General features: G+C 44.9%; 1 protein-coding gene across 2 annotated transcripts in view; it reads right to left on the bottom strand.

The window, feature by feature from the left end:
• Positions 1–1694: 1694 nt before the first annotated feature.
• LOC139557411 (plexin-A1-like) overlaps positions 1695–13547 on the bottom strand; it is a 271441-nt gene continuing 259588 nt past the window's right edge. For both annotated transcript variants that reach the window (XM_071372182.1, XM_071372181.1), the window contains exons 28-32: positions 9541–9731; positions 8271–8440; positions 7954–8166; positions 7532–7682; positions 1695–5728 (exon numbers count right to left, since the gene is read on the bottom strand). In XM_071372182.1, the coding sequence (XP_071228283.1) occupies positions 5633–5728; positions 7532–7682; positions 7954–8166; positions 8271–8440; positions 9541–9731 (821 nt within the window). In that variant the 3' untranslated portion in view covers positions 1695–5632. The remainder of the gene's footprint in view (positions 5729–7531; positions 7683–7953; positions 8167–8270; positions 8441–9540; positions 9732–13547) is intronic.

Here is a 13547-nt window from a genome sequence, read left to right on the forward strand (position 1 = left end):
CATTAGCCGTGCTAATTCAGCTTTAAAAGTGGAGGGGCCACACTAGTTTGGCCCTGTCTCTCTGCACTGATCCACTGGTATCATCTTATTCCCATGCTGATCTTCATTTACTGGGCCTCATAAAGAGAGCTACAGTATATGGAGGTGGCGGTGCCTTCTCTGTGAGGCAGTATTAACTGTCTACCCCCTCTGAGACTAGTCAACGAGGCTACATCCTCTCTCTGCAATGCAGACAGTGGAGAAAAGACTCCTTATCGCAGTTTAATCTCCCCACCAAGAGTCGACACCACTGCTAAAGCCAATGTGACTTTGTCATTCATCCTCCGGTCTCAGGACGACCATGTTTGTTCATTAAAGTGAAAGGGCGGATCGACAGAAAATGAAGAGGGATTTTTCAGCAAGGACAAATCACAACATGGTAATGGGACTCCCTGAGATAGGGTCGAAGAGCAGCTAGATGGAGTGCCTTTGGCCGTGGGAGGGGTTGGCTTTTGTACCTGCTCTACCTGCTGTGACCTGAACAAAATTAAATGCAAGAGAAAAAGAGAAGATGAAAATGAAAGGCTGTGAAGACCAAAGCCCCCTTAGCTCTGTGAAAACATCACCATGGGAAACCAGAGACCAGGGAGAGCCAGAGCAGGGTGCCTGCGTGTCAAACTGCCCCCAGTCTGAAGTCCTACATGCAGGGAGGAACAGCAAAAGATTAAGTTGCCCCACAGGTAGAACACTTGAAAAAGGCACTTACAATTATAAAGGCAGATCAATTTCATTGTGCAAACTGACAGCCTTCTATATAATTCAGGTCAGTATTTCTGTAGGGGCTAAAGCTCTCCTTTTTATGTTATTGTAATGTGCTATTAATTTGATTGATGGTGTTCTTGTCAAATCCTGAGGCCCTTGGGGGAGGGCTCAGTGCATTTAAATGTACCACTTTTCAGCAGGCCTGATAATGGACAGCTTCAGAGCTGAGAGGCTAGAGCGCAACCACTCTCTGCCTCACTACTACAACATAACATTACAGAGAACAAAGACAACAGTGACATACAGCTTCAGAGCTAAGAGGCTGGCTAGAGCTCGACTATTCTCTGCCTCAACTTAACATTACCTAGAACAAAGTCAAGTGACATACCTACTCATCGAGGGGGGGGGGGGTGGACAGGGAGACAGAAAGAGAGAGAGAGAGAGAGCGAGTGAGACACAGACAGACAGAGAGACTCGTAAAGGCCTTAAGATACATTCAGATGTATGCAAAAAGAGAACAGAATGACTACAATACTGTACATGAACCAGCACTGGAAATGATTGAGAAAATAAATGGTGAGCTAATCATTTCAACAGTATTATGGCACAGTACATCACGCCATTACTGCTAAGTGAACATTTATTTCTGACAGCGTCATTTACGGATTCAGTGGTCTTGTAATCATTTGGTAATTCTGGTGTTCTATTGATGGGAGTTTTAGGGAGTCTATTAGAATTAGGCAGGGTGGCCATGTGCTAAGAACAAATATCTCCCTCCATCCTCACACTGATGGACAACTAGAGAAAGGCAGAAAATCTGCTACGTTCTGCAATGATTTAGAGCTGCATATGAACTAAAGTCACAGTCGATTTCTAAGTGTATGCCTGTTTGTATAACCTGGGATGCTGAAATAGTAGTTACAAATATCCAGACAGAAAAAAACAAGACAAAACAGATTTAGCAAAAAATGTTTAATCTCTCCTTGATGCGTGTTTATTTACAAGTAATAAATCTGCAAAATAGGAAATAGCAGAATATTTACACAAGCGTGAAACAGCCAACCTGTCACAGTTGCTTCAAGTCTCAAACTCTTAAAAATGTATCAGAATTCATAAATTATTAAAACTCTTCAGTTTCAAATTTTTTCTTAAATTTGTGTCTAGATATTTTAATGTATTCTCCTAAGCCTTTTAAATGTATTTTGAAAAAAGGAACTGCTTTCCAATATGCCATAATTAAAACAAACCAAAAGAGGGAATCAGGAGGACAAGGATAGAAGTTGTTCACTGGTGTGGCAGAGTGGGGAACCTGTGACAGTGTTTTGAGTGGGCATGGTAAGGTGGTGGATTGTGGGTAATGGAGGGGTCGTAGAGGGTTGTGGGAAGGGGAGGGGGAGCTGACAAGGCACTATGTGCAAAGTGAAAGCTCTGTGTTCATCAAACAGCATCTGGATCTCTCCCTCTGGCTTTCCTCTCCATCTTCCACCCAACTCACTACGGCAGGCAGACGAGACAAAATAAGTACCGTTTTCTTCAAAGGAGTTCTGTAGAGAAGCCTCTTTCTTGTCATCTTCACACAACAAGTAGCATAGTAAAATAAAATAACATAAAATAAAAAGAAAACATGAGACCAACTGCCCCAGTACATACAATATAACTTTTTATATACTCCATAGAGTAAGTTTACAGATTACTACACGTATCCATAATCCCCCCCAAGATCCTAATCATCATCATCATCAGAAACCTCTCACTTAAATAACAGAAGAGCCAAACGACATCAAAGCAGGAGAACCATCCTGAGATTTTAAAATGCAACCAGCTGTTTTACAATCACAGTCATCAAAGCCTAGTGTGTGTGGCAGGAGGGAGGCAGCACACAGCAACATTTTCCATCCACTAAACAAATGTGCTCAATCAGGGAATACAAGATGCTTAACAGAAGAACATAGTAGCAGTTTAAAAACATCTCAAACCATCCCAAATAGGGTGAATGAACAGAAAAGTGGTCAAGTCAATGCCGATCCTCCACTACCTTCTCTTGGTTTGGAAAAAGCCAGTAACCAGCATATAACTCTGTTTAAGTTAAGAGTTTCATAAACTAGTCTTTATGCCCTGCTCTCCGATATCAAGTACAGTACATACAGCAATTCCAGCCCTATGTGTTTGGTCGGGTGGGGAGGGAGGGATTGGCTGTAGGGTGCGGTATTGAACTTCATTGAGTTGCCAACACTAGGACAGGCCTGAGCTGGAAAGGAAAGGAGAGGTTGTCCGTATTGGAGGATGACCAAGAGAGGAGGAAGATGAGAGTAACAGCCCTGCACGACACTGAGGTGAAACATGAATACTAAATATCCATATATTTTCAGAAAATGTAAATGTCTAATAAAATATAGGATGTGTTATGAAGTCCTACTCCCAACTGATTAGGAGAAATTTGAATATCACATTAAACAAAACATTTTAAGTAAATACATTTAGGAGAGACTTTTCATTTTCATTAAATCCCACCACATTTGTTGAATCCTGATCTCGGATAGATGGATGGATGGAAGGTTCCGTATCACATCTGTAGTCTGTGTGATCCACACGGCTCTCACTGGAGAACTGACCTAAATATTTCAGAAGTTTCTCAAAAATGTATCGTTGTCTTTCTTCTAGCCAGCCAAACTGTATCTCTAATCTCAGAGGACAAGGGAAAGGAATGACGTTTCTTGTTTTTGTACATGACCGAAAGGGAATCGGTGTAACATGTTAAAGGGAGACAATGCATTTCACAAAAGTATCAGATTTCTGAGGAAACAAAAACCTTCGCCCAGTTAAAAACACTCAAAGACTGAGCTACATCTCATCATCTTGTCACACATCACAGGTGTTTGCATTTCAACATATTTTTCACTGTTTTTTCATCTTCACAGCAGACTGAAAAACAAAGAAAAGAAAACACTGAATGTTCACCTTCCGTGGCGCTTTAAAACTCCTCTTTTTACCCGGTTGGATGACGCTCGTCACAGATGCTGTTACGGAACATAAGGGAAACCTTGGGAGATCTACTCTGCTAGCACTAACCATTGTTTGGTTGCTGCAGAGTACAAACACACAAACTCATACAACTTTCACCACTTCAACAGATCAACAATAAAAAAGAAACCATCTATTTAATTACACTAAAATAGAACTGTTGAATGTTGAAGTCACTAGAGTGACAGTACTTGCTCTCATGTGGGGTTGAAATCATGAGGGATTACCCTTTGCTCAAAGCTTTACATATGAACTTCTCTCATCTTTGTCTGCAAACCTCTACCTCAGTGTCCAACATGACAGTCTGTAAGACTGTAACTCTAACACAGTGATCTACAGTATCTGAGGAACCTGAGGAGAGACAGCAGGTGGAACTTCAGGAAGCCTTTAAAAGGGTCGTGGGTGAATTAAACCTTTGCTACATTTAGCGTGCCGCTAAATCCAATGAATCCTTCTGTGGTGTCTGACTTCTGTTGTACAGCAAAGCCCACAACATCACTGTACTGTAAGCCATGATATTTGCCTTCCAAAAAACCTTGAGGTCCCAGAACTAAAGTGATCTACTTCACTGTGGTCTGGAGCCTGTGCACAGAGGCGTGCATGGTCATGGGAGCAACCCAGAGGGCTGCTCATCCAGGTGGCTAACACAGAAGGCTGTTTTCTCTCACCAGAGTGGTATACAAAACCCAGCCTTTGGTTTTTCTAAAAGCCACAATAGCACTGTGGTTGTGTTAAATACCGGAATAACAAACAGCAACGGTATTTCCAGTACTGTTAAAACATATGTTCTCCCAAGACAGGAAAGGCCCCAAAACTTTACGATTTGTTGATTTTCTTCGAATATATTTTTTTGTCATTTTTTTTTTTTTTACTCTTCAGTCACGAGGCATGACAACATTTTAATCATAGCACATTTGATCTAAAGAAAACATCTTTGCACTAAACAACATTCAAATAAAACATGGCACAGGACAAGGTTTCCTCTTGTTTTCATAGTTCAGTCTTTGAAATATCAAATCCTTTTCTTTCAAAGTATTCTGTACATTAAAATGGAAAACTTTGACTATTTTCATTTGTTTCTTTAAAAATGAAGTTGTATTTATATATCTATATATATTTATATATCCTCTTCTTTTGATTTAGCTTTTTTGTAAATTGTGCAAATTCAGCAGTAACACAAGTGGCACACCACTGGAGAGAGTAGGTAGTTGATAAAAACACACCACTGGAGAGAGTAGGTAGTTGATAAAAACACACCACTGGAGAGAGTAGGTAGTTGATAAAAACACACCACTGGAGAGAGTAGGTAGTTGATAAAAACACACCACTGGAGAGAGTAGGTAGTTGATAAAAACACACCACTGGAGAGAGTAGGTAGTTGATAAAAACACAAAATCTAAAGCTAAATCACACAAAAAAAAGGATCTGAAAATCAAAATGACGTCCATGAAAGTTGATGAAGTCGCTGACAAGTCAGAAGCTTCCATTGAGAGGGGAGCTATATACATGAAGTCCTTTCTCCATAGCCCCCCTAATAGATAGATATTTATATATATATATATATCTCCTGGCCTCTTTAGCCAGCTGCTTCACAGTCCCGGCTGTGGGTAGATGGATCAACACGGAAGAAAAACTGAAACCAGTGATGAAGACCGTTATGATAAGACACTTTCTCAGGGTGACAGACGTTACGTGTTTATAAATGAAGGGTTGTTTGGATGGGCCGGAGCCCAGGCCTAACTCTGGTGGGTCTCCAGTGTACTGCTTGTGTCCTTGCAGTCCTAATGCGTTGTGTTGGGGGTCAGGGGCTGGCGTTAGTGAGAGAAGGCCTGGCTGCTACCCTCTCCGCCCCTCAGTGGCAGGCCGTTTCTCAGCTGGCCAGGGCCATGGTGTCGATGACCTGCTCCAGCTTACTGCGCAGTCTCTGCCTGTGAGACTGCTCATCCTTCTGCAGCGAAGACAGGATCTGGGGAGGGAGGAGAGAGGGATGGAGAAGAGAGAGAGGAAGACAGATCATCAGGGTGGACCATCAGCAGAGAAAGTCTATCAGAACATCTGTCAGTCTGTGTAAACAGCTGTTGAATCAAACATGCTGTCATGGTGGCATGAGCAGGCAATTTATTGATATTTACAATACCAAAGGCATACAAACAGTTGATCTCTTCCCCGACAAACACAATACACTTGTTTAGTCATAGATAGGTGTGAACATGGAACGCTGAATTTCTACTATATGACATTGCATAGATGACAAATTTGATCAAACAGGCGGATGACTGTAGAAGCTATAAGAGGTGGATATACATAGAAAACACAGCTGAGGTGCTGTATGTACTATGATATTATGGGAACTGGAAGAGGAGGTGCTGGTGGGTCCATCAGAGAGCTGTGTACTAGCTGTTAGGGTGTCATGCAGCAGGCTGCATTATGGACTGCTAATGCGCCTTGTGTTAGTGCTGTTGTGAGGAATGAGGGGGGGGGGGGGGACCCTGCAGCCGCACACAATAGGATAATAAGCCTTAATGAAGGGGAGCGGCTGCTTAAATGGAGGCAGCTGCAGCTCTCGCCTCAACCACAGGAGCCAGGACTGCAGATAGAGGAGGGGCGAGAGAGGGTCTGATGCTGACTGGAGAAGACTGAATATACCCCACTCACTTCAAACAACAGTCTACCATTCCCACCACCGACGCTCTCTACCCCCACACACTTTGAAAAGGCAAGCAGAGAGGCTGCTTGAACCTCTTACAGCCCACAGTCAAGGCACTATAACCGACAAGGTAAGAAGAATTGTCTGAGCCGACAGAGCTACACATTGTTTACGTGTTTGTGAAGGCCGTAACGGGAAAGGGGATACCAAGTCAGTTGCACAACTGAATGCATTCAACAGAAATCTGTCTTCCGCATTTAACCCGACCCCTCTGGCCTTAATCAAGGGCAGAACAGCTGATTTTTCCACCTCGCCAACTAGGGGGTTTCAACCAGCGACCTTTCGGTTACTGGCCCAACGTACTTAACCGCGAGCCTACCTGCCACCCCAGGCACACAAACTCAGAGTGAGTACAGTACAGAAGCTATCCTAGCACTGCCTTCCTGCCTGGCTGGCTGGCCGACTGTCTGTCTGTCTGTCCTAATGTCTGGGAGTGGACGGAGGGGACAGAGAGGAGGGAGATTATGCACTGCTTCATTATCTCTTCATTTCCACAGCCTAGTCTTTGTTAGTTACTGGCCTCAGCCCTCTCTAGGCTGCTTGGCTCAGCTCAGCTCTCTGACAATTTGCACAATGTGTACACTCTCATTCACATCTCCGACATGGAGTAGCTATACTGCACTGGCTCTGCCTGAACGAATAAGCAATGTTTCAAGAATGATTAGTCCCTCTATTTTGGTGGGAAAATATATTTATGCACATGCAATTAATGAACTTCTTGAAAGGATAGCACATGGGAGAATAAATAAAACACATACTTTACATCCAATGTGGTCAATTAGCTTCATAATATGTACCTTAATGGTTTTAATAGCTGCATGCAATTATGGACATCTACTCAGTAATCTATTAATTGAATTAGAACGCCCACATTCCATTCATCAGGAAAACAAGAGGGCTCATAGCTGGTGCTTCTGCATCACCCCTTCAACATACAGAAACAATGGCGATTCTATTCTGATCTCTTCATATTGTGACTGACAAATCTAACTCCTTTTAATAATATATCTATATCATTATGATGCCTATGATTAATATCTTCATAATATACCGGTGACTCACCTCATCTTTGTACTTGATGATATAGGAGTAGATCTCATGCAGGGCACTCATGCTGTTGAACTGGCTGAGGTGCAGCCGGGACTGTTCAGCCAGGTAGGCACTCATGTCCTGGTCGCTGATGGCCGGCATACGAGAGATGTCGGAGTAGTACCTGCAGGACAGGAGGGAAGCAGGAGAGAACAGGGGTTAGAGAGAGGACACCTGGAGAGGACACCTCTTTAGTTAGGTATGTGAAGGACTGGATTACAAGGAGAAGTACTTGTCAACAACCGTCTGGTCAACTCTCCATCACCATAAACACCTCTGATATAATTTGATCAACTGTTTACATGCTAAGTACATACTACTGTACATCTGCTTGACATAAACCACGAGATAGACAATCTTACAGTCTGTGGAGTTGAGATCTGTGTCATAAATACCTCTCCACCCAGTTCTTGTAGTTAGGGATATCCTTTGCGTAGAGAAGCTTGTTAGAGGGCGAGTCTTTGCCCAGCTTGTGTTCTGATGTGGAGCAAGAGTCCATGAAGGTCTGGGCCACCACAGACAGACAAGCATCTGTGATACTGTTCTTATGGATGTCAAACACAAACTGGGGGTTCTTGATCACGTTCACCCAGAACCGCAGCGGCAGACTGGGATGGGAGAGGAGATGTTTCATCATGAGGAGATGTGTCAACAACCATTCACATTATACAACCAAAACATACAGGTACTCAATGTCTGTAATGTGTCTCACCAGTTACTCTTCCAGGTGTGCCGTACGTCCGAGTCTGATATGGAGTGTTTGTCGGCCTGCTCGTCCAGAAAGTCAAACATGTACTTGATGGCGAGAGGCAGGGCGCTGCCACGGTGGGCCGTGCTGAAGATGGTCTCAAACAGGTCGTCCACAAACTTCTGTAACGTACCCTGAGGAGAGGACAGAGGTTTAGCTGTCAGGGTTATTCTCCAATTACACACCTACAGATTTCAAATCAACCAACAGAGATTCATTTCTCCACACAGCGACCAGCATCTTTAAGGGGGAGTGGCTGTGGAGAGGACGCCACATTTTGCTGCTCCAACATCAAAGTACTGAGATGTGCTGGTTTAGCAGACAGACCTATGTGAGCTATCGGAATTCCTTTCACTTCTCTGCATCACGCACCACGAAACATTCAATCCAACAACAAATGACCTGTCTCCTGCTATTTTCTCTTCTCTACCCCTTTCTATTTATCTATCTTGTTTTTATTATGACTCGAAATTGACCACCCAAGAGGCTTGTAAACAGCATCTAATTTCCATGGTTTTCTTCCCCTACAATTAGGATGGAAACAATCAGCTCAGAGGCAGTTAGACGAGAGGAGAGTGGCAGGCAGGCAGGCAGGCAGGCAGGCAGGCAGGCAGGCAGGCAGGCGAGAGGAGAGTGGCAGGCAGGCAGGCAGGCAGGCAGGCAGGCAGGCAGTTAGACGAGAGGAGAGTGGCAGGCAGGCAGACAGGCAGGCAGGCAGGCAGGCAGGCAGGCAGGCAGGCAGGCATGCAGGCAGGCAGGCAGGCAGGCAGGCAGTTAGACGAGAGGAGAGTGGCAGGCAGGCAGGCAGGCAGACAGGCAGGCAGGCGAGAGGAGAGTGGCAGGCAGGCACTGTTTGGCCAGTTAACAGGGACTTGGCTGATATGAGGAACGCCAGAAGAATACAACACAACAACGGAGGCTGAGCTGTTAAAGAGACAGGCATATCAAGGGACTATCGAGAGAAAAAAAGAGGTCCTCTTCACACAGGAAATACTGTTTACATTTTCGTGGTCCTAGAGTCAGGAAATGGAACACATTGAGTGGAGTTACTGCTTTCAAAAATGATAATTGGCAAAAATGGAGTTCAAGATTTTCATCTGACAGCGACGATGTGGAGTGCATTTCAGTGACTTACTCAACATTCAGATGAGTTGACTTACATCAACAGTACTGTACATGTCTTTTACGAAGGTGTGATATACAGTAGGCTGGCCTGGTGTCTATGTAATCTTACCTTGGTGGCGAGCAGACGGGTCAGATAGATCTCAGAGACCATCTTGCTGCCCCGGTCTCCCTCGCGCTGGTCAGAGTGGTCGTGGTTCTTGACCAGGTGCCACAGCTTGGTGCCACTCTCCAGGTCAGGGGTGATCATGGGGGTGCGGGAGCGCAGACTGTCTGGACTGCTGGCTGTCCGCAACATGCTCTCTGAACGGAGGCAAGAGAGAGACAGGAACATCAGGACAAAGACAGGTTCATCAGGAACACACAATGCAGAGGTCTTAAGAGGTCAATGGAACAAGATGACCAGAACAGAACACCAGTCTGACTCCCTGGTTCCATGCCCTATTGTGTTGTGAGAGCTTCAACTTGAGTTCAAACAGTGATACGCACTCATATAAATCACATATTCCAGGTCAAAATTATGCCTTCAAAAATGTATCTGACCCTTGCCAAGCTCTGCACATAGTGGACAAACATAAATTAGAAGACAAACATATTTAGTCTGGTGACTGACTAAATAACAGTCCCATTTAGTCTAGTGAAGAAAGGGCTCTTTGGGCTGTCTATCTGTCTGTCATCCAGCCAGAACAAAGACCATGCCAGCGTGAGGAGCAGTGTCAATCTGTCTGTCATCCAGCCAGAACAAAGACCATGCCAGCGTGAGGAGCAGTGTCAATCTGTCTGTCACAAGGTCACAGCCCATGATGCACTGGGACCTGACCCTTGAGATGGAGAGAACATTAATGAGCAAGACAACAGATCCCTGTAGCCTCTCTTATTGTCCGTCAGTGAGGTGGACGGATGGAGTGATTAGGCCTCAACTAAGGAGCGAGGAGAGTTAGCCGACTCATTACTCTCAATTGGCAGACTCTAACTAATTGGCAAAGTGGGAGAAGGAAAACAGTGTGCCTCATTTAATTGAGGCAGGGCCAAGAGAGGAGATAGGAAAGAGAATCTGCTTTCCGTCTTATCATTAGCACACGTTTTTACACCAGCCCTTCCATCTTTATCTCCCTCGCTTGTCCCCATGCCCTCTCCCCATCCCAAATGACCCATAATGTTATAGTGCTGGATATAATAGAACCCCATACACATTACACCAATATCCTTCCTGCTTGTGGTAGTGGATGAGTCAGGCTGTACAGGCTCCATTGTGTGAGTCTCCTCTCCTCCCTGGGGCAGACTGCCTCCATGCATTGCTTCATTAATAAAGGTGTGAGTGTCAAACTTCATTACGGTAAACCAAAGGATGCCTATCTACCGCGTTCCTCTTATCAGCCAGCCTGCTGTAGTTGCAGGCGGCATGGGAGGGAGGCTGCCTGGTGAGGAGGCTGGGAGGGTAGCCAGAACGCAGGGGCGTCAGTCCCTCTCTAATGTATGGAGGGAGGGATGAGAGGAGGGAGGGAGAGTGAGAGAAAAAACAACTTCAATCTCTGTCTATCTCTCTCACACCGTCTGAATGATGGCGTGACGCTCGGGGCTTCTGAGTTTCGGATGGCAGGGAGGGCCCCCTGGTTTTCAGGGCGAGAGGATGAGAGAATTACATCTCAGAAACTCACTGACACATAGAGACTAATGTGTGTCAGTGGTTCTGGGCTTGTTGATGCTTTCCGCTAGACCAAATCAAAAGAACAGTGGGGCATCAGAGCAAGACAACTGCCTGGAATGTTCCCAATTAACTCTACTGAGATCTGGGCCTGTACTCACAAAGCGTCTCAGAGTAAGAGTGCTGGTCTAGGGTCAGTTTAGCCTTTTCAATCATAATAACTAACAGCGGGACCTGATCCCAGATCAGCACTCTTTAGACACTTTGTGAATATGAGCCCTGTAGTACTAAAACAGCGCGCCAGAGACTAACTCCTGCCACACGTACAGTGGGGAGAACAAGTATTTGATACACTGCCGATTTTGCAGGTTTTCCTACTTACAAAGCATGTAGAGGTCTGTAATTTTTATCATAGGTACACTTCAACTGTGAGAGACGGAATCTAAAACAAAAATCCAGAAAATCACATTGTATGATTTTTAAATAATTAATTTGCATTTTATTGCATGACATAAGTATTTGATCACCTACCAACCAGTAAGAATTCCGGCTCTCACAGACCTGTTAGTTTTTCTTTAAGAAGCCCTCCTGTTCTCCACTCATTACCTGTATTAACTGCACCTGTTTGAACTCGTTACCTGTATGAAAGACACCTGTCCACACACTCAATCAAACAGATTCCAACCTCTCCACAATGGCCAAGACCAGAGAGCTGTGTAAGGACATCAGGGATAAAATTGTAGACCTGCACAAGGCTGGGATGGGCTACAGGACAATAGGCAAGCAGCTTGGTGAGAAGGAAACAACTGTTGGCGCAATTATTAGAAAATGGAAGAAGTTCAAGATGACGGTCAATCACCCTCGGTCTGGGGCTCCATGCAAGATTTCACCTCGTGGGGCATCAATGATCATGAGGAAGGTGAGGGATCAGCCCAGAACTACACGGCAGGACCTGGTCAATGACCTGAAGAGAGCTGGGACCACAGTCTCAAAGAAAACCATTAGTAACACACTACGCCGTCATGGATTAAAATCCTGCAGCGCACGCAAGGTCCCCCTGCTTAAGCCAGTGCATGTCCAGGCCTGTCTGAAGTTTGCCAATGACCATCTGGATGATCCAGAGGAGGAATGGGAGAAGGTCATGTGGTCTGATGAGACAAAAATAGAGCTTTTTGGTCTAACTCCACTCGCCGTGTTTGGAGGAAGAAGAAGGATGAGTACAACCCCAAGAACACCATCCCAACCGTGAAGCATGGAGGTGGAAACATCATTCTTTGGGGATGCTTTTCTGCAAAGGGGACAGGACGACTGCACCGTATTGAGGGGAGGATGGATGGGGCCATGTATCGCGAGATCTTGGCCAACAACCTCCTTCCCTCAGTAAGAGCATTGAAGATGGGTCGTGGCTGGGTCTTCCAGCATGACAACGACACGAAGCACACAGCCATGGCAACTAAGGAGTGGCTCCGTAAGAAGCATCTCAAGGTCCTGGAGTGGCCTAGCCAGTCTCCAGACCTGAACCCAATAGAAAATTTTTGGAGGGAGCTGAAAGTCCGTATTGCCCAGCGACAGCCCCGACACCTGAAGGATCTGGAGAAGATCTGTAGGGAGGAGTGGGCCAAAATCCCTGCTGCAGTGTGTGCAAACCTAGTCAAGAACTACAGGAAACGTATGATCTCTGTAATTGCAAACAAAGGTTTCTGTACCAAATATTAAGTACTGCTTTTCTGATGTATCAAATACTTATGTCATGCAATAAAATGCAAATTAATTACTTAAAAATCATACAATGTGATTTTCTGGATTTTTGTTTTAGATTCCGTCTCTCATAGTTGAAGTGTACCTATGATAAAAATTACAGACCTCTACATGCTTTGTAAGTAGGAAAACCTGCAAAATCGGCAGTGTATCAAATACTTGTTCTCCCCACTGTATGCCATGGGTGGGAGTTAAAACCAGTGATGACCAAAGAGGAAAACAAAACCAGTGTGACTAAGATTGGTCTCTATGCCAATGACCTTCTTTGAGACCCCATTATCAGCTTGTTCACACCGGAACATTCTGTAGTCACTCTCCTAGCAGCCAATAGGTCTCCTGTATTCCTACATCTATTGTACATTCATCATGAGGTTGCTACTACTACTGCTGCTGCTGCTGCTGCTGTTGCTACTGCTGATTGAGTGCCTGTAATTCCATGGCAATCATGTCCATTGGCTTCTGGGGGAGAGTGGTGCACGTTTACTTCCCCTCTTACAACAGCCAGGGCTGGGCGATCCTCTCTGTGGACGAATAAACCAGCCTGGCTTTCACTGGCCTGTCAGCGTTGCTATTGTTGCTACCCCTTATCAACACAACGACGAACATAAGGAGAGGGAGGGAAAACAACAACAAAGGTGAAAGCTTTGGAAAAAGGTTTTTGCCAGGGAGCTGGTTACACTGATGCGGTGTGGAGCTGAGGCTGTGTTTAAAGTTGT

The sequence above is a fragment of the Salvelinus alpinus genome, chromosome 28, assembly GCF_045679555.1.
Source record: "Salvelinus alpinus chromosome 28, SLU_Salpinus.1, whole genome shotgun sequence".
In the NCBI taxonomy this organism is placed as follows: domain Eukaryota; kingdom Metazoa; phylum Chordata; class Actinopteri; order Salmoniformes; family Salmonidae; genus Salvelinus; species Salvelinus alpinus.